General features: G+C 40.8%; 1 protein-coding gene across 4 annotated transcripts in view; it reads right to left on the reverse strand.

The window, feature by feature from the left end:
* Positions 1 to 24,799, reverse strand: part of ASPH (aspartate beta-hydroxylase) — a 257,770-nt gene that overhangs the window by 186,308 nt on the left and 46,663 nt on the right. For 2 of the 4 annotated variants that reach the window (XM_089685319.1, XM_089685317.1), the window contains exons 2-3: positions 11,159 to 11,305; positions 2,048 to 2,116 (exon numbers count right to left, since the gene is read on the reverse strand). In XM_089685319.1, coding sequence (XP_089541445.1) covers positions 2,048 to 2,116; positions 11,159 to 11,305 — 216 coding nt within the window. Of the gene's footprint in view, positions 1 to 2,047; positions 2,117 to 11,158; positions 11,306 to 20,350; positions 20,738 to 24,799 lie in introns of those variants that run through there. The other 2 variants (XM_089685318.1, XM_089685321.1) reach the window with 2 other exon arrangements.

Raw genomic sequence — 24,799 nt, forward strand, 5'->3', positions numbered from 1 at the left:
TCCCTGGACTTGGGCTTTAAAGAGACCCTGCAGGTAAAAGCTAAAAAAAAAATCAAGCATTTTAAAATGCTTACTTGCAGCATTTTTCCCTTTCCATAAGCATAATTTCAATGTGCATCTGAACTTGCTAGGGTACAGACAGTCCTGAAAGTGTCATATCCCTAACACAGCCTTCTCCATCCTTGCATATCATAGCCCTCTCCTCTCCTGGGAGTGTCTAATTACGGCCTATGCTGGTCCAGCTTCTCAGCCCCTCCCTTCCCTACATAATCTTTTATATATCTGCTAGGGGAGGAGGGAAAAGGAATACTACAGTGTCACTTAAAGCGGTAGTAAACCTCAGACATGAAAATATGAACAAAGCATATCCCTATATAGTGTGTACTTGTCTCAATCCAGAACATTAAGTGTCATTTCTGTATGCTGGCTTGTTGTTCTGCTATAGGCATGAGTCACTTCAGACAGGTTTTCCTGACACCAGAAGAAAAATGTTGACAGGGGAGGGACCTCCAGCAGACTGACAGTCTCAGCTCTGTTCTTGTGTGCTGTGTGAATAGGGCATCTCTCTTCCCTCCAATCAGCTCTCAGAGCTCCCCACACTGGTCTAACTTCAGCTCTCTGCCCCTGCTTTTCAGAGCATGTTTCATGTCTGTGCATTACCTGAAGCCAGTCACTTCACTGGGTATATGGGAGGGTTTACAACCACTTTAAATTACAACTCTAAATCTGCTGAAATCCATTCCAAGATGTTTTCACCCAGCAGTCTCAGAAAATTTGGATGTCTTTTTGGAGACTATTACAGGTAAATGACGTCTAAAATGTTAATTGCACAAAGAAAAAAAAAATCTTATGGGAAGATAGTCTGGTGACAGTGTCTCTTTAATAAAAACTTAGCAGAAGTGAGGCGACATTTTCAAGGTGTGCTTTGTGCAATTTGTAATTCCATTGCGGTCTTACCTAGCCAGTGACTGATGAAAAATAAGGACTCAGTGTCTGAAATATGGACTAGACCAGCGTCTTCTGACCTTGTGAGACACTGGGTGATCCGAAGGACTAAGGTCTGAATCAACATGCTTTTATATTTCTTATTACTCACATGTGAAATTCATTTGGATTGCTTTTCGGGGTCCTAAAAAGAACTCATCAGAACACATGAGAGGTGCCACTGCAGATGTGTTTCTGGTACCTTATACTGGGGCGGTCATTTTGACCCTTTCTGCTGTACTTGATCAATCACGGACTTCGTAAATCCATGCGCATTTCAGGTGTCAGGCTACTCAATATACACATGCTTTTTTTTTTTTTTTTTTTGAGTCATTGCTATACTAAGTACAGAAAGGATAAAGATGGCAGCCCCAGAAATTGCACTAAAGCAAGTGAAAAATGGCATTCCCAATATTTTGTCCTGACACGTTCCTTTGGCAGTGTTGTACATGATGTTAATTCTGTGCATTTGCTGAAAAGAGGGGCCAGATTCCCTAACACATGCTTTAAACAACACTCTACTTTTCATAGCTTTTTGTATTTCATTGCCCACAGAACCCCACAGACAGGTAATGAAATTACTTATTCAAAATGATGACATGATCAAGCATGCATGAATGTCCACATTCAAAAAGAAGAAGCTCAACATGCACATTTACTTGAATCATATTAAAAAATAAATAAAATAAAATACAATACAAGACACTTACTTTTGTGACAGATCATAAGTAGGTATAACAACACTTTGATGAAAAGACACTTATAGTGCATACCCACAACAAGCATAATCGTGCACGGTCAAAACATGAATTTAACATGCATTCTGGGGCAAATTCATTTTGCAATAAAAACATACACTGCAGTAAAACTAGTAATTTTCAGTCATGGTCAGGAAGACCTTTTATCCAAATTGCTTTAAAAAAAAACAAAAAAAAACACACAATATATATTTAGTTTAACGACATGAGCAAACATACTGTAGTTGTTTATCTAGACTATTTGCAGGATTATGTCTTTGCAAATCGATCTGCACAAAAGGAAATAAAAATAAAATTGTACTTGCCCAGTAAAACCTTGGCGTCTTCAATGTCAAAATCTCCATCCCCATCAGTATCGTAAGCTTCAAGTTTGCCTAGTAGAGAAAATCAACAGAATATTTACTAGTGTGTTAGAGCAATCAATTTTATTTGCTTTGTGACTAACACTGTACAAACCAAGGTCTTGTTCTGCTCAGTACACAGCTTCCAAAACCCAAGAGATAATTTAAAATCTACATATATTTTTATTTCCTACAAATTGGCATTTCAGTTACAATGCATGTCTGTGGATTAAAAGGAAAAATAAAAAAAACACAACAACCACCACCACCACACACATTTAGGACATCTCTGCATGTCATGCACATTTCCATTTTTTCCTCTTTAAAAAACACTGCCAGTTGAGGACAATACCTGATGAATCTTCAAGAAATCCAGTGAGCTCCTACTTTCTGCTCAGTCTGGCAGCTCTGCTGCACTGATTTCCAGAGCAGTGTTTTCAGCCCTGTCTGAGAATTTTCCCGTTAGGCCATCTCACCTTTCTGTTATAAAGATGAGAGGATATGGAAGGGTTCTGTAGTCTGGTAGGACAGAACTGGGTAGTGCTGACAACACTGCTTGGGATTTACGTGCAGCACAGGCAGAACTATCTTAGGCCTCAAGTACACGAGATGTTTTGCCATCTCTCCAAGACACCTTTCCCCTGGCAGCAGCTTTTTGGCAGACAAAACGCTTTACACACATGAAACATGTATAGACACGTTAAGCTGCTTCAAGTGTTTGGGAGTTCAATTCATTTCATTGGTCAGAATAGTAATTTATTCTGGCCAATGAAATGAACTAATGCTCAAGCACTAAAACGCGACTACAGTAACGCACGTTTAGAGATGTTTACAAGTGCCAAACAGTTTTTCTGCCCAAATTCCACTGCTCCTGGATGCACTGGCAGTGGGTTTGTTTCTGCCTTTAAACTCCTCTAAATGCCTGTGCATTGGACACATAGGCTAACATGCAAGGCCATTTAGAGGCCGATGTGCATGAGGCCTTAAACATGTATTTATTACAGGTACTTATATAGCACTGTCACTTTTCGCAGCGCTTTACACACATATATATATATATTGTACATTTCACATCAGTCCCTAACCCTCAAGGAGCGTGCAATCTAAGGTATCTCACATTCATACATACACATACTAGGGCCAATTTAGACAGGAGCCAATTAACCTACCAGCATGTCTTTGGCGGGTGGGAGGAAACTGGAGTACCCAGAGGAAACCCACGTAGGCACAGGAAGAACATGCAAACTCCAGGCAGGTGGTGCAGTGGTTGGGATTCGAACCAACAACCCTAGTACTGCCAGGTATAAGTGCTAACCATTTAGCCACTGTGCTGCCCATGACGTTTACTGGATTTCTGGCAGGATCAAAACACTTTTTCCTGTACTTGCAGTATTTTTAAAGACAATACCCAAGGAAATGTTAATTTACAGCAGAGATCTATGAAATACATTTTTTTTTTCTTTAAAGCCAAATTTTAGATGGGAAAATTACCAGCTTTTTTAGGACAGGATTAGAAATCGCTTCCGAAAAGAATGAGAAATATGAGAAACCGGTGAAAGATTTAACCAGCCTACATCTACCAAAATTGAAATCACCAATATATAGCCGTTTTAAAAATGTAAGAGCAAAAGCCTCTGCCTTACACTATAATTTCTTTTTTAATGAGAGATAATGGTAATATCTGGTGGCACTAACAGTAGTAGATATTATTCACCATCATCCAAAAGATGCACCTAAGAAATATACGGCTAATAATCAGCTGGTAAATCTAAGTAAAACCCTAATTACAGGTGAAATAAGACATCCAGCAATTCTGGAGATTTGCAGCTATCAAGAAAATAGAACCACAATATGTATTTGTATACTGGAGATTCTAGAGAAGGAATAGCAACAGGTATACAAAACATTATTTGCATTTGTAAAATATTTTGTGCATATGATTGCAATAAAATATGAATCTGTAAATTTGACATCTATATATGGGTAACTCAAAAATGCGGCGTAGTTCATAAGCAACCATTCATAAAAATAACATTAATGTGTGTGCACATGCTTGGCACATAAAAATCATGGAAGACTGATCACATATTGAGTGCCAGCTGATATCAAAAGATTGAAAGACCCTTAGTTCAAGTTCTTAGTTCCCCACCCGAGAGGTAAAAAAAAAAAAAAAAAAAAAGTGCCGCATCTGGTACCAAACAATAAGGCTTTACTATCCATTTCACGGTGAAAATTATTTAGATAGCACATATTGCCAAAATGCTCAATTGACATTAATCATTAAGTAACTGCATGATAGTAAACTAAAACCAGCAAACAACAAGGATGAATGGAAAAACACCAAAGAAACTATTCCCCAAAGTGCTAAAGATAAAGTAAAACCACAAAAAAAAACAAAAACAAAAAAAAAAAAAACCAACAACATGGTGTTACAAAGTTTTAGAAAGGTCAAATCCTCAAATCCCAAGTTTGTTAGACAACGTATGAGAAAAGGACTTATTTAGTGATGGTACAAGTATAGGCATGTTTACAGTAAATGATAGTAAGAACACCAAGATGGAAGGAAGGAAGAGAAGCTTAACATTTTTCTACGGAATCCTACCTTGAAGAACTTCTGACAAGTTATAATGGAAATCCTTTGCCTTGGCTGCGTGTATGATAGAAAATACAGAATAATTTAGATACGGTCATGTCTACCCACACTGCAAATATATATTAGTTACAGAAATTGTTAATTACAGAGAAAGCAAATGGCCTCCTGCACCCCAAAGTGAGATTTTAGATCTTTATGGTGGCTGATATGCTGCATCACATATTAGGTACCCAAAGATTCCAGTACCAAAACATTTACATCACATCCCCAGATTAACAAACTATAATGGCCATTAAGAAGTTAAAATAGCATGGTGCCCTCTGTAATGGTTATGAGTACTGGGCACACGAATTGCTGTGCGTGTAGCAGCCATTTTGTCCACATCACAAGTCCCCCATTGCCATTTTGTCATAAGGCATAGCCACAGTGACCTTTCCCCCCTTCAGTTTATACAATACACAAACTTTTAGTCAATGCCAGAACCTCCTTATCAGATCCTTGAGGGAACAGAGACAGATCCTCTCATGCCTATTAGCCTGAATCTACACTTCAGTCTACAAACCCCAATAAAAACATCAGACTCTGAAAGCCTGAGTAACCAGAGAGTTTTAGCAGATACTCAGTCGTAAATAGCTCAGCTAGGGGAATGGCCAATACGCATTCCTGATAGGCTGGTTATCAGCCAAGACTCTAAAACTTCAGTATATTTAATAACTCATGAAATAATAACAGCATAGCCAAAATAGACATATTTACCTCCCTCAGTTAATTTGTAGCGTTTTGAGCCCAAAACACTAATACTCTAGGAGTACTGGGAGCAGAACTGGCCCAATTCCTCTCCTAGGCAAACTGGGCACTGAAACCTGTCATATTTATATTTATTTTGAAGCTAAATTCCGGCTGGAAAATAATCTACATGGCAGAAGACTGCACCAGGTAGGTATTCAGAGATATGAATACCTATAGAAAAAAAAAAAAAACTGCATCTGGGACATAGTCATAGACATAGTGACATCCCAGAAACTTCTCCTCAGATGCTTAATTGGTTAGATGGCCTCTGTCAGAAACACCTTTGATACAGCAAAAAAGGAAAGGGGAATGCCAGGACATTTTGACAGCTCTCATTTTACATCAAACCAAGAAACAACGGTGAAGTCATATGAGAGCTAATGTACCATCTTGCTTGAGTGATTGGACTGATTGGACTCTGCTAAAACCAGGACTTGCAAGTATTCTTAATTTTTCAAGCCTTTATCTTTCTATTGCTTGTTGCAGTGCAGTGGTGGCAGCCTAAAAGAGTTAATTGCTTACTTAGCTAAACCCAGTAACAACCACTCTCATTCTGTAGTAACCTAGAATGTGGTCCCGCAAGCAGGAAAATCTTTGTACAGTATAGGGTGAAAGTGCCATTGTTGCGTAAATGACAGCTCAGAGTGAGATTGACCAGTCTTTTGTTTTCAGTTGCTGAAGATGGCGGTGGTCAGACACCCACGTTTATCACACCCTCCTCTGATGGATCCACCATAAAGAAAATCCAGTTGTTAGAGTGCCACAGTCATTATATGATTTTGGAAGGGGGTACTAACAAAAGCTATTTTAAGGCGATGTTACCACTGGGAGACAAAGCAGACAAGGTTTTTTTTCAGTATTGTTTTGGATACAGCAGGGAAATCTTAGAACCCTTGTCAGGTTGTGTGTGTGTGTGTATAAGAGTTGCATATTTGTATTGCCCTCTACACCTGTTGCACCCCACAATGAAGTTGGGGGAAAAACTCCATAATGGGTCACTGATGAAAATTAAAACCTAAAGTAGAAAATTAAAACCTAAAGTAGAACTATAGGCAAAACATTTTTTTTCTCCCCCATTTTGGATAGAGTAAGGGAGGATTATAACCTGCCAGATTTGTTTTTCCCCATCTGTGTCCCACTGCAGAAATTTCCTTTCACTTCCCGTTCCATAGCCAAAACAAATAGTGTGAGAGAATCCCTACCAACTAAGGGAATTCCTCAAGAACCCCCAAGGTCAGCAGAACTAGTGTGGAAGATTTCCTCTCTACTACTTTTCTGGGGACAACCCATATTTAAGATTTTCTTTTGCTTTCAGTTTCAATGATAATGGTGAATCTCCTTAACAGGGGCACAGACAACAAAACAGGAAAGCATTCTAATTCCTCTGCAATAAAAAAAAAAAATGTAGCTTTTAGTTATACTTAAATAAATGTTAGGTATTCCTAACACTATTCACAAAAGGAAAATGACAGAGTTGGGCTTTAAGAAACTTGGAGTAAGTTAACATACCAAAACTAAAAACGAAAAAAAAAAAAAAAAAAGCAAAATTGAAAAATTGATCCTACAGGTAACTGTTGGGGATCTTGCATGAAAGCATTGTAAGAGGAGTTTCTCTCTCACGCTAGACCGCAAACACAAGAATGACCACCCATAGAGGCACAACTGCAAAACTACTCCAATGAGCTGTAGAACTGATAGCTATAGCTTTTAGGGCCAGGGAAAAATGTAGCATTTTCCATTAACTTCATGCAGAGCTCATTCTTTGTTATTCGTTGGCGGAAGAAAAAGTGGGCAAAATGCCAAGAATAAACCTTTTAGCAGAACACCTAGATTTTTTTTTTATATAGAACCAACCATTTTTGTAAGAGAAATAAAGATGGGGATCTTTGCAGAGAAGGTTTTATCAAATCTAGATGTGGACATTAGGCATCAAAAGTCAGGAATATCAAGCTGCTGATTTCACCTATAAACATAGCAAGCAAAACTTTGGAGCACAAGTGAAAAGTCCAAATGAGATGGAACTGTAACAAGTCTATAACTGTAACAAGTCTATAACTTTGAGAGTAAAAGGTCTTCTTGAACTCTCAAGGCAACACTGGACCAGGCAACCATTTTTTTTTTTTTCCTTCTTCGGCCACTTGACTCCATGCTGCTAATGTAGGCAAAGTGCAAATCTAGGGAAGAAGGCTCAGCAGGAACTAAAGTCTCTTTGGCCACCTGGAGGTCAACATTTTAATAGTGGTTAGGTCAGCTATTACTTTGCTTATACAGCTGGCATTAAGTAAATGGGCAAAAATATAATCCAGATGAAAGTTCAAATTTGTGGGTCACAGCATCTCTCTCTGTCACTATCTCTCAAGTCCAGGAAAATTAGTCTGTCTTTGCACTTGGTATAAAACACAGTGGTTAGAAGGTGTTGCCCTTTAGACGCAGTGACCATTTAATATCTACACTGATTGAAGAGCATTCAGTGAAGACTCCGCGATCCTGCTTTGACAGAATCTGTGGGTGTGTAATTACACTTACAAAAGCAGAGAGAGAGAGGAAAAAAAAAGAAAAAAGACCACCAGTCACATTCATGTCATGGCTTTCAGAATGACAACTGACGGGGAAAAAAAAAAAAAAAAAAGGATTTTCAAAACCGTATCCACTGGAAAAAAAACAAAACAACAACAAAAAAAAAAACCCTTCAGGGTGATGTGTCCCTTGTGCCGTTGTCCATCTCCTTTAGTAGAAATCTTCCTCCTCAGTGATTCACAATTCTAGGACAGCAGATGATTGAATGGTCCACCTCCTCCATTCATAGATCCTGTTTCATACATAGAAGTTGTAGAGCCAGCTGATATGGAGAAGCTGGGCAGAAAGGGCAAGCAAAGTTGGCCACTGAGTGCCTGTCAAAGCTCCTTTAGTTTTATTAACCCACGCCACACTGGAAGAATATGGCAGCATGAGTGTGGGGGGGGGGTTATTGGAGGAGAAAGATTTCTACTAAAAGAGGAGATAGCACAAGGGACATATCACATTCAAGGTAAGTAATGACCCTTGTACTTATTTTTTTCCTTTGATGCTTAAGGTTTTAAAGTTGTATTTGGACCTTTACAGTAACAAAAAATCAGCAATAAAAGGCAGCTGGATAAAGAGATGCTCAACGTTTGTAGTGCAAGGGGCGTTGTGTCATTATTTATCGTGGGCTCTAGAGGCACTGAGCTAGGTCAGCAGTATTTGCTTAGTTAGTGGGGCCCTCCCATTTTCAAGAGAATAAAAGGAATGACATTTTCTGCTTTCTTTGAAAGAGAAAACACAAATGTAAAATGAATGTATGCTGATTAAAAAAGTTCCAACTGTCCAATAAATGTAATTTTCATGGATATGGAATTATATACAGTTGCAAGAAAAAGTATGTGAACCCCTTGGGATTACGTGGAGTTTTGCATGAATTGGGCATAAAATGTGCTCTGAACGTCTTCTAAGTCACAACAATAGAAGAACACAGTCTGCTGAACATAATACTACACAAACATTAGATGTTGCCATGGTTTAATTGCACATAACGTGTAAACATTCACAGTGCAGGGAGGAAAAAGTAGGTGAGGCCCTAGCTTAATGACTTCTCCCAGAGCTAATTGGAGCCAGGAGTGAGCCAACCTTGACTCCAATCAGTGTGATGATATTGGATGTGTTGCTGACAGCTGTCCTGCCCTTAAAAAACAAACACACACCTGTTTTGGGTTTACTGGTTTCAAGGAGCACTGTCTGATGTGAACCATGCCTCGCAGAAAAGAGCTCTCAGAAGACCTACGAACCAGAATTGTTGACTTGCATGAAGCTGGAAAAGGTTACAAAAGTATCTTGATGTTCATGTGTCCACGGTAAGACAGACTGTCTACAAATGGAGAAAGTTTAGCACTGTTGCTACTCTCCCTAGGCGTGGTCGTCCTGTAAAAATGACTGCAAGAGCACAGCGCAGAATGCTGCGTGAGGTAAAGAAGAATCCCAGAGTGTCAGCTAAAGACCTACAGAAATCTCTGGCACATGCTAACATTTTCGTTGACACATCTACAATAAGGAAAACATTAAACAAGAATGGAGTACATGGGAGGACACCAAGGAGGAAGCCATTGCTGTCCAAAAAGAATATTGCAGCACGTTTGAAGTTTGCAAAAGAGCACCTGGATGTTCCACAGCACTACTGGCAAAATATACTGTGGACAGATGAAACCAAGATTGAGTTGTTTGGGAAGAACACACAACACTATGTGTGAAGAAAAAAAGGCACAGCACACCAACATCAAAACTTCATCCCCACTGTAAAACATGGCGGAGGGAGCATCATGGTTTGGGGCTGCTTTGCTACCTCAGGGCCTGGACGGATTGTTGTCATTGATGGGAAAATGAATTCCAGAGTTTATCAAGACATTTAGCAGGAAAACGTACGGCCATCTGTCCGCCAACTGAAGCTCCGCAGAGGATGGGTGATGCAACAGGACAATGACCCAAAGCATACAAGTAATTCAACAAAACAATGGCTGCAACAGCACAGAACAGCACAGCGCCTTCTGGAGTGGCCCAGTCAGAGTCCTGACCTCAACCCGATTGAAATGCTGTGGCATGACCTTAAGAGAGCGATTCACACCAGACATCCCAAGAATATAGCTACACTGAAACAGTTTTGTGAAGAGGAGTGGTCCAAAATGACTCCAGATCGTTGTGCAGGTCTAATCTGCAACTACAGGAAACGTTTGGTTGAGGTTATTGCTGCCAAAGGAGGGTCAACCAGTTATTAAGTCCAAAGGTTCACATACTTTTTCCTCCCTGCACTGTGAATGTTTACATGTTATGTGCAATTAAACCATGGCAACATCGAATGTTTGTGTAGTATTATGTTCAGCAGACTGTGTTCTTCTATTGTTGTGACTTAGATGACGTTCAGAGCACATTTTATGCCCAATTCATGCAAAACTCAACGTAATCCCAAGGGGTTCACATACTTTTTCTTGCAACTGTATATACACAAACAACTTTTTCAACTAAACTAATACATAAAGTACCGGGCAAAGTCTAAAAACCATCATAACAGAAAGTAAAAAATAAATTACACATTTTAAGAGAAATGATCAATCGTGAGTTATTATATTTTGACCTGGTCAAATATTACCCCAATGTCAAACTATTGTAATTTATGTGCCATCTCTCTATAAAGGTCACGGTCTTCAAATCTCACCATACTGTTAAGCTGTGAAGTTCTGTCTCTTACAAACAAGAGAAAAAAGATGTGGGACAAAGTTCATATAGAGGAGACAGATCAGATTTGTCACTTTCGGTGAAGATAAACTTTCATATTTAAGTATGCATTATTAGGTTAGACAAATCCCAGCTGGCAGACTAGCCAAATCACTTAAATGGCATTTCGCTTCTTATATCTAGAATCTCCGGGGCTAGCAGCATTGTTCACCATCCTTCATCAGTTCAAGAAAAGGCATCAGTTTAAACAAAAATGTTCACAGAAAGGCTACTAGTTCTTAAGACAGAAGTCAGCACAATCTTCACTGCTTTCAAGTGTGTCTGCTTCAGTGACAGAATCCAGAAGAAGAGCAAAAGGCACAGCTTTTATGTTTTTCTATACTCGAGAGTTATGCAAATATGATATAGAAGGAGTAAAAGACCAGTTATGCCAGTTATGTAGATCCTCTTACCTAGCACATCTTCATAGTCCACCAGCTCGAACCACACCACAGCTACTGATGTCCATACTCCCAAGAGGGCGATCACCATGAACCAGGTAAAGAATGAGCTTCCAGAGAGGCCTTCTTTCTTCCCATTGTTGCCACTGTGCCTTGAGTCTGAAAAGAATGAAAGATTATATTTTTTATTTTATTTAAAAAAAAAAAAAAAAAAAAACACAAATAATTCAGGCATTACTTACATGTTATAGGTTCTCTCCTAAATGCTAAATGTTCTAACATTACTATCAATTGGAAAGTAATAGTGATATCCAAGGAGAAGACACAATTTGCAAGGATTGAGAACAAGGTATGTAAATTGAGCAATATTAGCACTGTCCTGGACCTATGGTGATCTCTCAAATCACTGGTATGGGAGAGGTATTTGTTTTTTTGTTTTTTTTTTAATTTAGATATTTATTACATTTTTCACATAAATACATATTGCACTTAAAAATCACATAAAACCAACAAATAACTTTTATTCATTTCTATTCTCCTTTTACTATTCCCTCCCCACTTCCCTCCTCCCCCCCCCCCTTCCCCGTCACCTACCCTACAATACTTTCACCCCTTCTAGTTAGAAATAAGAGATATTCTTTCTATATAATCTATCCACTTCTATTCGACTTTAACTCCTCCCACTTGCTCCATCTCAGGTAATATGGTCCCATCCTATCTTCTTGCATATAGATAATTTTTTCCATCCTACAGATCTGATCGACTCTCTCCACCCAGTCCTCCTCCCTCGGCACCTCTACTTTCCACCAGAACTTGGGTATTAACCCTTTTGCTGCATTTAGATAATACCAAATACCCGTCTCCTTATATTTGTCTGGTATGGGAGAGGTATTAATCATATTTGTAAAGTTGCTTGGTATCCCTCGATATATTAAAAGACCGATTTGAGCGGTTTTAGAATTAGTTAGAATTTAGAATTCGCAAGGACATTGCCGCAACTCACACGCCCTCTCAACCTGTCCCCTCTCACACAGCTACCCCCTTATCCCCCCTCCCCCTCGACATAACCCGCAGGGACTTCGTCGCTGCTCAAACTCCCTCCAACCCCCTTCACCCTCACTCAGCTACCCCCTCATCACCCCTCTCCCACGGCCCCACCACTGCTCTGACCTCCTCTTCCACCCCACATTCCTCATACTGAAGCTCCCCCAACACTCCACACCTTTGACCTTACTACCATCGAGGAAGTCTCCAAGACCCTCTCTGATGCCCGCCTCACCACCTGCCCCCTCGACCCTATCCCCTCACAACTCCTACGACCTTCCTCCTCCTCCATCCTACGCTCCCTCACCCACATCTTCAATCTCTCCCTCTCCTCAGGCACTTTCCCCTCCCCTCTGAAACATGCACACATCACCCCCATACTTAAAAAGCCCTCCCTGGACCCCAATGACCCGAACAACCTCAGACCCATCTCCCTGCTCCCATTTACATCTAAACTCCTCGAGCGCCTAGTCTACACCCGCCTATGCTCTCACCTCAACAACAACAACCTCCTCGATCCCCTACAGTCCGGCTTCCGTCCCCTACACTCCACCGAAACTGCCTTACTCAAACTCTCCAACGACCTGCTAACCGCCAAAGCTAATGGACACTATTCAGTGCTCCTACTCCTTGACCTCTCTGCGGCCTTCGACACAGTCGACCACCCCCTCCTCCTCAAAAAACTACACTCCCTCGGCCTCAGAGATTCTGCTCTCTCCTGGATCTCATCCTACCTGTCACAACGCTCTTTCAGCGTTACCTATAATGCTACCACCTCCCCCTCACTCCCCCTCTCTGTTGGGGTCCCTCAAGGCTCTGTCCTCGGGCCCCTTCTCTTCTCCATCTATACCTCCTCCCTTGGCCAACTCATACACTCTCACGGCTTCAACTACCACCTCTATGCCGACGACACACAAATCTATCTCTCAACCCCCCACCTCACCCCCTTGGTCTCAGCCCGAATCACACACCTACTGAGCGACATATCAGACTGGATGTCGCTCCACTTCCTTAAATTGAACCTCTCCAAAACCGAGTTTCTTGTCTTCCCCCCAGCCCGGACACCACCCCCCATTGATTTCTCCGTCACATCCAACAACGCTACCATCAAACCCGCCCTGCAGGCCAGAGTACTGGGTGTCATTCTGGAATCCAACCTATCCTTCCAGCCCCAAGTCCAATCTTTAACAAACTCGTGCAGACTCCACCTCCGCAACATCGCTAAAATCCGCACGTTCCTAACCCCAGAAACCACTAAACAGCTCATCCACTCCCTCATCATATCACGACTCGACTACTGCAACTCCCTCCTCACTGGCCTGCCTCGCCGCTGGCTATCCCCTCTTCAGTCCATCCTGAAGACGGCTGCCAGACTCATTCACCTTTCCAACCGCTCTGTCTCCGCCACCCCCCTCTGCCAATCCCTCCACTGGCTTCCGATTGCGCAACGGATCAAATTCAAAATCCTAACGCTGACGTACAAAGCTGTCCACCATACTGCCCCGAACTACATCACTGACCTAATATCCAAGTACCGCCCAGCACGCACACTCCACTCCTCACAGGACCTCCTTCTCTCTAGTTCCCTGGTCTCCTCCTCCCATGCCCGCCTCCAGGACTTCTCCAGGGTGTCACCCATCCTCTGGAACTCCCTGCCCCAACCCATCAGATTATCACCTACTCTCCTTTCCTTTAGGCGCACCCTGAAAACCCATCTCTTCAGGGAAGCCTACCCCACCCCCTGCTAACTTGCCTCCCTCCTCCACTCTTCCTACCACTCCATCCCCCACAGCTATCTCCTCCTGTGCCACCACCCCCTCCCTCCTAGATTGTAAGCTCGAAAGAGCAGGGCCCTTGATCCCCTCATGTTTTGCATTGTATTGGTATTGTTCTGTCACATGTTCTGTCTCCCTTTGTAATGTACAGCGCTGAGCGAACTATTGGCGCTTTATAAATACTGTATAATAATAATAATAATAATAGTTATCCTTTAAAAAGAGATAGAAACTTATATACATGAACATAATAAAACAGAGAATATAATATATATCTATCACCCACACAGCATTTTATAAAAGCAAATGCTGTTGGCTTCAAGCATTCTCTGGCCTGTATTTCTGTGAGCCTCTAGCAATTCCTCACCGAAGTTCACTTCCCTTGTTCATAAAGTCTAACTAACCACTTATACTGTGGACACACTCACACTCTAGTGCTTCAGCTTCCATAAATTACACTGCTAATAATGTAATGTATGGGCATTTTATTTTTTTATTTTAATTTGAGTGAGGGGGAAGACTAGAGTTGAAACACAAAGATGTACAGGCGGTCCCCAGGATACGAACAAGAGAGGGTCTATAGATTTGTTCTTAAGTCGAATTTGCATGTAAGTTGGAACAGGTAAATTTTGTAAGTGTCGCTCTAGCCAAAAAATAATTTCTACGTTTTTTGGATAGCATAGGGAAGGGTTAACACCCCTGTAATGTTTGTTTTGCTGTCTGTGCCCCTGTTCAGAAGATTTCATCTCACTTTCTGTCCCTGTGACAATTGGATTTTTGAAAAATTTGGGTTGTTGTGCAAACAAGGATTGCTGATAAACCTTCAGTGGAAACAACTTTTTCACAATGATAGCTCTTACAGGAGTGAATTTCCTTTCCTATGGGGTAGATTTCCTCTCACTTCCTGTTTCTCCCTCCATTTGTAAGGACGAGTCGGCAACTTGAATGTTCGAAACTCAGGGACTGCCTGTACATGCAAGAGGATTAGCATTACTCAGACTAGCCACAGACATAAGTAGATGTACAGATGATCTGATTGCCAAAAGCCTCTTATAATGAAATCAGTTTGAAAAGTATGATATTTTTGTCCAAAATGTGTTCATATATACACTGGGCAGGCGCCCCTAAACTAACTAGTCTCAAGGGAAGAATACTGGCTGACTATGAAGTTCAATTGCAAACAAACCAAGCTAAAACTTACTTATTTTGTCATTTGAGTCCCATTGGGGAGATTTCCAAAAGACAACAGAAAAAAAAAAAAAAAAAAGAGGAAATGTCCCCAAAGTGAGGGAAAAAAAAAAAAGAAACAAAAAACAGTAGTCACCAAACCAAGTTTCCCCTCAACTAAGAAGCACAACATTTTGGATTTCCCATCACTTTGTCACAATAGTCCCCAGGATATTATTATTATTATAATACAGGATTTATATAGTGCCAACAGTTTGCACAGTGCTTTACAAAATTAAAGTAGACATTACAGTTACAATACAATATGGCACAAGAAGAAACAGAGGGCCCTGCTCATTAGAGCTTAGATAGAGGAGAGTGAATCTCCTGAAAGGGGACACAGACAGAAATAAAACCGTGAACAAAAATCCATTCTGCACTTTCATCTGTAATGCCTTGAGAGGGTGAATGGCCAGCGGTAATACCGTGAAAATTCAAAACAGAAAAAATAGCCAGCATAACAAAATTCTAAAAGGAGCAGAAGTTCACCTTTCACTACATTTTCCAACCACATTCAGAGTGTAAAATGTAATGAAAAGGACTGGCCCCTGCTCCCCCAATCCCCCGTTTTGACAGGTAGCGGGGGATCTTCTCCCTCTGCTGTCACAGTTTAGAAAAATATAGCTCTGCCCACCTGGCCACATCATCCATTCACAGTGTTCTGTGAATGGGAAGACTACAACAAGCTGTTGGCTTGTAGTTTTCAATTAACTAATGGTGTTGTGGAGAGCTGTGGAAGTTCCTTGAATCTTCCTGTCAGAATGTATCTGCTGGCCTGTAGGAGCACACAGATACACTGACAGGGCTGCAGGAGTCCTGCATTGCTGGTGCAATGCTTTCAAGGCTCCCAAAACAAAAAAAAAAAAAGATTAAGGCTCCTTTCACAATTGTGCAACTTCAAAATGGTGCGATTTTCATTGCAACTTTGCAGTGTGACCTGATGCAACCGATGTGACTTTTGATGAGTGCGATTTTGCCTTTGACAAGGTGAACTTATCCTTTAAAAAGACCTCAAAACTTTATGGAGGCCTTAGCTGTAATGACACACATCTAGAACAGATGAAAAAATTTAAACCAGATTTCTTCTATTTAAAGTGGTTGCCTGAGCCTCATCGCGATCCAGCGATGTGAACAACAGCCTCAGCTGTCCTGGGTCTCTGCCTCCTCATTGGCTGAGACAACAAGTGGGAGACATTGGTTCCCACTGCTGACAATCACAGCCAGGGGCAGACTGACCATTTGGAAACTCGGGCACCGTCCAAGGGCCTGGGGTCAGTAGGTGGCCCCATGAGATGCCCCTGGTACCTTTTTCATAGGTTTTTTGAGTTTGGGCAAGGACACAGGGGCCCCATGATCCCCTATTGCCCGGGGGCCCCAAGAGTTGTCAGACTGCCCTTGATCACAGCCAGTCAGCCAATGAGGAGAAGGGGGGGGGGGCTACGCCATGACTGCATGTGTGAATGGACACATTTAGCATCGGGTGTCCCCATAGCAAGCTGCTTGCTATGGGGGCACCCAACAGACAGGAGGAGCCAAGAGAGAATGCGGGGCACTCGCTTTAAGCTATGTTGTCAATACAACAAAGACTTAAGTAAAGATTGCTTTAGGTTTGCTGGCCATTTTGTGGTTCTTAACCATTCCTTTCTGTAATCAAAAACGGGGAAAACAAAAAAACAAAAAACACACACAAACAGATTTTGCCTATAGATATATACAGTTTATTGCAAAAAAGGTAGTGGTCCCTTTCACATAGAGCAAAGTCAGACAAATATTTAGGAATTGTACAACAAAAGGTTTTGTTCTCTACAATCTATTATCATCAATTTAATTAGCACATATGCATTTTTCTTCCTTGTTCCTTCATTAGAAAAAAAACTCATGAAGGCAATATTAATCTAATTTCTAAAATGACAGCTCCCAGAGACAAAACCCACAACTGTGCTCTCCACAACAGAATGAATACAATGTGTATCCTGAAAACAATGCAGTCTTTTCATCATCAACAACTGTAGCCAACAGCATTGTATCCTTTCCCACATGTCAAGGACAACAAATACAACATGCCAGAGCTGATAAAACTAGCCAAAGAAATTAAAATTCAGAAACAAAAGGAGTAGTGATCTACAAATGCCAATTTTAATATTCCATTCTCTCTGGCATGGACACCAAAAAAATCTATGCAAATGTTACATCAAAGCAAATTCTATTTCCGCATCCGTAGAAATCCTTACCTCCTAATAAATGTAACACCTCTTACATTTTACAATGCAGCCATCATTTGATGCATTGGCACCACAACACTTTGATCAGTGGCAGTACTGCAAGTGGAATCATTGCAGACAAAGTTGGCTAGAAGTGGAACCCTCCAGTTGTAGTGGATTGTGATAGACAGTCCACGTTTTATTAGATGATCAGTAAAATGACAATTTTATAGTCTTGCTACTTTCTGCTTCTTGCTCTTTAAAAATTCCTTACTCTCTTAAGTAAACAATCAGATATAGGTTGACAGAACAATGATAATTAAGATGGCGCCTTCATCTGGAGTCTCACCCTAGGTGACTCATTAGGAGAAAAGTATCTTTTAATGTAAACAACCTCCATAAAAGGGAATGAGTCTTTTTGGGGAAAATGAGTGGAAGATATCAACACGGATGGAAGAACACGCAGAAACCCAGTGGACTTTTCACCCAATCAATGTATATGCTTTGCCTGCATCATAAGCCCTATAAATGATACTGTTAGTTCCTCAATAAAACAGAATTTTAGGAAGTTGACAAACTGCAACAGTGTCAGTGTCTTTCTTCCACGTGCACGTAATTCTATATTAATTTGGCTCACTGGTAGATCACGGTAAATGGTCTGTAAGTGACCGAGTCCAAAACACAGTGACATCAGAATCTCTCACGCCACTCAGAGGTTAACTGACAGCATAGTGCCTCCCTGTGCCATGTTCCAGAGTACATTTCCTCCCATAGAACATCCCTATGTCATGCCTGATGGCAAGTTTCCTCCCAGTTTCAGTCGACCAAATGACATCACAATACCCACTTGACCAATGCATCGACCCTTCCTTGTAGGACTCATCGTGAAGACAAATAATGTTCAAAGCCAATTTAAAATGGTACTTTCACGTAAAAAGGTTTTCAATGCACTAACTGGGGGCTCTACCAATTTACTAAAAGTAGAATTATCCTTTAAAAACCAGTGTCCTACTACCACTTCTAAACCTTCTGACTCTGACACAGATTTTTCACTAAATGTAAGCGCTTTCTATGCATTTGTTCCATTATACACCAACCAGGAATTGCTCCAGTTTACTTTAGGATTCCATATGTCCATGCCGCTCTCCTACCAAATATGGAACCTCAGACAGAGTCCTAAAAACGTCCAAATACCAATGGAAATCCCTCACAGGTGTTCCATAAGTGCATGTCCTATGCAAGCAGACTAATCATTCCCATCACCAAAGTCTTCCTCCCTAGAATTATTCACAAGCTGTTTTGGTATAGAGGATTCCATTGACTGTTTATATAAAACTTTCTGCTTTCACTGATGCTATTTTGATAGAAGCAAAGTCAATCTGCCAGCAAAAGTGACACCAGTAGAGATCATTCTAATTTTATTTCCCTGTTCACCCCCACCTAAGCAGAGTAGCATGCCAAAATGCTGTGCAAACAAGTACAGATATCTATCCATGCAATTCACAGGTTATAAAATAAACCACACAAATATAAAACCTTAATGAATACACATATGCATTTGTAGATCATTCAAAGTGTGTTGCCAAGACATGCCAATCACTCTCCAATGCATAGTGAAGTAATGGTGTTTTGAAGCAAAAAACAAACAAGCTGGACTTTTAAAGTGCCAAAATTAACACAACAAAACTATAAAAAAAAGAACATTTTATTAGATACAATCACATTAAAACCATTGTCCTTGCAATGTCCTCATTTCAGAGCATAGTCCATCAGCACATCTTCAATAATAAAGGGTCCATGTTACTCTCAACATGTTTTGCCAACCTTGGCTTCTTCAGGAGTAAATTGTTGAATGATGTACTCATAGATGTTAGCACTAAAATTAGCACCAATATGCTTTTTTTTTTTTTTTTTTTTTTAATTCATATAACACGGTACAAAGTATCTCCGTAACAGCCATCTGGCTTCAGTATTAAAAGGTGTTAGCTAAAAATGCCAAGGAAAAAAAACAAAAACAAACACACACACACACACATTAACACCAACAAGACCTCAAATCATACAAGCAATCAAAATAAATAAATAGATAAATAAAAATCCCCCGCCGAATTTAGTAGCAATATACTGATGACATAAAAGGCAGACTCAAAAATCTAAATATACAAGCCCCTGAAAATAAACTTTTTTGGGGGGAAAAAGATTTCTTCTAACCTTATTCTACATTTATGTAATTTATATTTCTTATAAAATCTCCTGTCCTCCTGGTGCTTACAGTGTAAGGTACCTACAATAGTCTGTTGAAACGGCACACTTAGCCAGGAGAATAAATATTCACCTAAACTGGTACACTTTAGAAGCCAGTAGGCACATTCGGACCATGTTTTTACACTGAAAAATGAAGACTTCAAAAAAGAGAGGCCTCAGCTGAAACTTTAAGGATGAATCAGTTAGATGGGTCTTTGACTGTTCTGGGGTCAAGATAGACAGAAGCCAAAGATTTTACCCAGTAACAAAGTCATCTATGTTAAACACAAAAGGAAATATATATAAAATCAGTGAATGTGACACCAAGCATTCACTGGTGGTAAATCACTATCAGTTATAACAATTTGATATACATATCAGATCGATACCATTAGTAATATACCCCAAAGTCCCCATGATGTTTGTAAAAAAAAAAAAAATCTAATATATATATATATATATATATATATATATATATATATATATATATATATATACACACACATACACACACACACACACATACACACTTTTACAGTACATATCACAATAGCAGCAAAGGCCCCTTGAAGGCATAAATGCTACATTACACTTCATGCATTTATTCATATATCTGTTGCCTTGCAAACGCTGAATCCTTCACTTATAATTTTTTATCTCAGACTATAAAAGTAATTGGCATACACAGTCTCTTTCCACATAAAATGCAGTACCTGTATCTTCAGCCATGCCTCAGGCACGGTGTGCCCATAGAGATCTGTGACACGATCACCCAAGGAAAGTCTTCACCTGCTGAAAGTAAAGCCCAAGAAGGGAACCAGCATCCCCCATCCAGCAGGGGTGAAATGGCTGTGCACAGTCAAGTCAGCTAGATTTCGAAACTAGACCTGCCCTGCAAGGCTGCTAGAAGTCTATTAATAGGAGTCCTGCCTTCTGGAGCCAAACTCTTGCAGGCACTCATATGGAAATCCTGTGCTATATAACAAGTAGGCTACAAATGTTTAACTCCTTCCCATCCAAAAAAAAAAAAGAAGGACTTGATACGGTATGCAGGCAGTTCCAAGCAAAGTGTGCCAGTGTTCTTGACATACCACACAGCAGATGATGAAAAGCGTGTTCAATCAGCTCTGCACCATATAATCCAGGACTATTTGAAGAGTGAATTAGAGCAGACTGCTGTACAGCTGGCTCTGGCCACATATATCCAATCAATCCATTTACTTTAGTGCTTCGCTTGAACAGCAACTGCAGAACCTGCCCAGAAATAAAAGCTCTGTTGGCATTTCCCTCTACTAGTCTAAATAATCTCTCATCAATGGAGAATATTAAGGGAACATACACCTAAAAACAGGATGGAAGTCCTGCTACCGTTTAAATGACAGAACAACGTAATTTGTGAATTCTTCTATGAATTGTTTTGAACATGCTAGGTAAATTGTCAGTGACAAACAGATACAAGAAAACAGCATTTTGTTAAAGCTAGGAATCTAAAAATATGTCACTATAAAAATTGTAAGCATGAAAACAAAAAGTATTAACTCCAAAAAAAAAAAAACTAGCAGGGCAGTTAGTCACATGACAGTCTGTGGCTACCACAGCCATGCACTTTTAAGGGGCAGTTGACTACATGTGTATCTGAGAGCGCTTTAGAGGACAGTTTAAAACAGAAAGTGGTCAATATTGACAGCCAAGGGTTGATGGGCCTATCCAAAAGGATCTAATAAATTGGCTGGGGGTTAAAAGGGATCAGTAAATGTTATATTAATAATGGTAAGTCCATTTTGGCTAATCTTTTTAGGTAGAACTCCATGCTAATCCCAAATTTTAAAAAGGTAATACGGCTAGTGGAGGAACATTGTTACCCAGGGTTGGATGGTCAGCCCCTGGGAAGAGCAGCCTTGAGTTGTCCATCAGCCATGTGCAGTCACTGGCCTTGTACACTAATTTGCAGAATTGTTTGTGTGTGACCTTCCCTTACTCCTTCCAGAAAGGGTATTAGGATTTCAAACTCTGCTGGAGAGCCAGCGAGCAGACCCCCCTCAAACTCTGCTGGAGAGCCAGCGAGCAGACCCCCCTCAAACTCTGCTGGAGAGCCAGCGAGCAGACCCCCCTCAAACTCTGCTGGAGAGCCAGCGAGCAGACCCCCCTCAAACTCTGCTGGAGAGCCAGCGAGCAGACCCCCCTCAAACTCTGCTGGAGAGCCAGCGAGCAGACCCCCCTCAAACTCTGCTGGAGAGCCAGCGAGCAGACCCCCCTCAAACTCTGCTGGAGAGCCAGTGAGCAGACCCACTTGCTAATACTAAGAACTGCCAAAAAGTATTCACAAGAATATCTAAAAGTTGAATTCAAATCATGGTTTACCAATTAAATAATGCCTATGTGCCTTTTATGTGAACACACTTCCCATGATGATGCCATGAAAGTTTTGATATAAAATTTGATTTGCATATATTATTTGGTACATGATGAACATTCCAAAACTCCATAAAAGGGGACTATGAGCAGAAGTGTCTAGGAACACCCAACTTCAAGTAACTCAGGCAACATGGAAACCAGCAAATGAACTACCAATGCCACTGTGACAAACTTCACAATTCCAAGCAGTTTGCTTTAAGGGAATGTAAAGTGGTTTTGTACATATTGTCTTTATTATGGTCAGTAATAAAAAAAATATAGTAAATATGACATATTGTTTGTGAACATGATACGGTTCTTGATCCCGCCAGGGGGTATAGATCTAGGCTGTTTTCTATTGCTCGACTGTGGGAAACTTGAAAATTGTCCCTTGCAGCGGGGCTGCACCCACACTGCAAGGGTTAAAAGCTTGTTTAGTCTATAGGAGAGTAAAAGCCTGGTCTTGGAGAAGTCTGGACCTTAGACCACTGGAATGTAGGGAAAAAGCTGCAGGAGAGATCTATAACATGGAGGATTGGGTAAATAAACCAACTTTAACAAGTCCCCTAGACTCAAACAAGTGGGTAACCCTTCTAGTGTGCTCACAGCCAGTGTAGGGCTTTAATGTTTTCAGGGATGCAGTGTCCTTGTCCCTTCCAGGGAGCTGTAGACTAACAACTAAGAGTGTGTGATCAGATCACAGAACAGTTGTGCTCTTTAAAGCTATGTTTTCGATTTACATGTGCCAATGATTTACAATGTGTATCTGTTTCACAGCCCAAAGCTGCAGCAGAATAAACATACCAATGAACTTTGACCTCCTGGATATTTAAGTGTCATGCTCTCCACACTACCAGCATTGAATCAACAGTGGGTGCTACTGTTTACCTATCCAGCATGTTAACCATGTCTTTGTCGTTTTGTTACACTTGCTAAAAGTACAATAAAAACTATTAAAAAAAAAAAATAAAAACACACACAACATACAGTCATGGCCGAAATTGTTGGCACCCTTGATATTTTTCCTGAAAATCAAGTATTTCACACAAAAAAGGTATTGCATTAACACATGTTTTGCTATACACATGTTTATTCCCTTTGTATGTATTGGAACAAATATAAAACAGAGGCAGAAAAGCAAATATGACATAATGTCACACAAAACCCCAAAAATGGGCTGGACAAAAGTATTGGCACCCTTAACTTAATATTTGGTTGCACACCCTTTGGAAAACATAACTGAAATCAGTCGCTTCCTATAACCATCAATAAGCTTCTGACACCTCTCACCCGGAATTTTGGACCACTCTTCCTTTGCAAACAGCTCCAGGTCTCTCTTATTGGAAGGACACCTTTTCCCAACAGCAATTTTAAGATCTCTCCACAGGTGTTCAATGGGATTTAGATCTGGGCTCATTGCTGGCCACTTCAGAACTCTCCAGCGCTTCTTTGCCATCCATTTCTGAGTGCTTTTTGACGTATGTTTGGGGTCATTGTCCTGCTGGAAGACCCAGGATCTTGGACGCAAACCCAGCTTTCTGACACTGGGCCCTACAGTGCGACCCAAAATCCTTTGGTAATCCTCAGATTTCATGATGCCTTGCACACAGTCAAGGCACCCAGTGCCAGAGGCAGCAAAACAACCCCAAAACATCATTGAACCTCCACCATATTTTACCGTAGGTACTGTGTTTTGTTCTTTGTAGGCCTCATTCCGTTTTCGGTAAACAGTAGAATGATGTGCTTTACCGAAAAGCTCTATCTTGGTCTCATCTGTCCACAAGACGTTTTCCCAGAAGGCTTTTGGCTTACTCAAGTACATTTTGGCAAACTGTAGTCTTGCTTTTTTATGTCTCTGTGTCAGCAGTGGGGTCCTCCTGGGTCTCCTGCCATAGCGTTTCATTTCATTTAAATGTCGACGGATAGTTCGCGCTGACACTGATGCTCCCTGAGCCTGCAGGACAGCTTGAATGTCTTTGGAACATGTTTGGGGCTGCTTATCCACCATCCGGACTATTCTGCGTTGCAATCTTTCATCAATTTTCCTCATCCGTCCACGACCAGGGAGATTAGCTACAGTGCCATGGGTTGCAAACTTCTTGATAATGTTGCGCACTGTGGACAAAGGCAAATCTAGTTCTCTGGAGATGGACTTGTAACCTTGAGATTGTTGATATTTTGCCACAATTTTGGTTCTCAGGTCCTCAGACAGTTCTCGTCTCCTCTTTCTGTTGTCCATGCTTAGTGTGGCACAGACAGACACACAATGCAAAGGTTAAGTGAACGTCTCTCCTTTTTATCTGCTTTCAGGTGTGATTTCTATATTGCCCACACCTGTTACTTGCCCCAGGTGAGTTTACAGGAGCATCACATGCTTGTAACATTCTTATTTATCCGCAGTTGTGAAAGGGTGCCAATACTTTTGTCCAGCCCATTTTTGGAGGTTTGTGTGACATTATGTCGAATTTGCTTTCTTTCCTCCCTTTTTTTGTTTTGTCCCAATACACACAAAGGGAATAAACATGTGTATAGCAAAACATGTGTTAATGCAATACGTTTCGTGAGAAATACATGATTTCCTGGAGAAATATCAAGGGTGCCAACAATTTCGGCCATGACTGTATGTGCCAAGTCAGAGTACACTTTTTGCACCACTGTGCTAACCTAAGACCTTGTGGACACTGGATGTTTTAAACACTGCAGGAAGAGACATCTGGCATTTTTTTCTGCCTCTAAATGCCCCTGCATGTTAGCCTACGTGTCCATGC

Source organism: Staurois parvus, unplaced genomic scaffold, assembly GCF_062004578.1.
Source record: "Staurois parvus isolate SC_StPar_1 unplaced genomic scaffold, SC_StPar_1.0 ptg000371l, whole genome shotgun sequence".
Lineage (NCBI taxonomy): Eukaryota > Metazoa > Chordata > Amphibia > Anura > Ranidae > Staurois > Staurois parvus.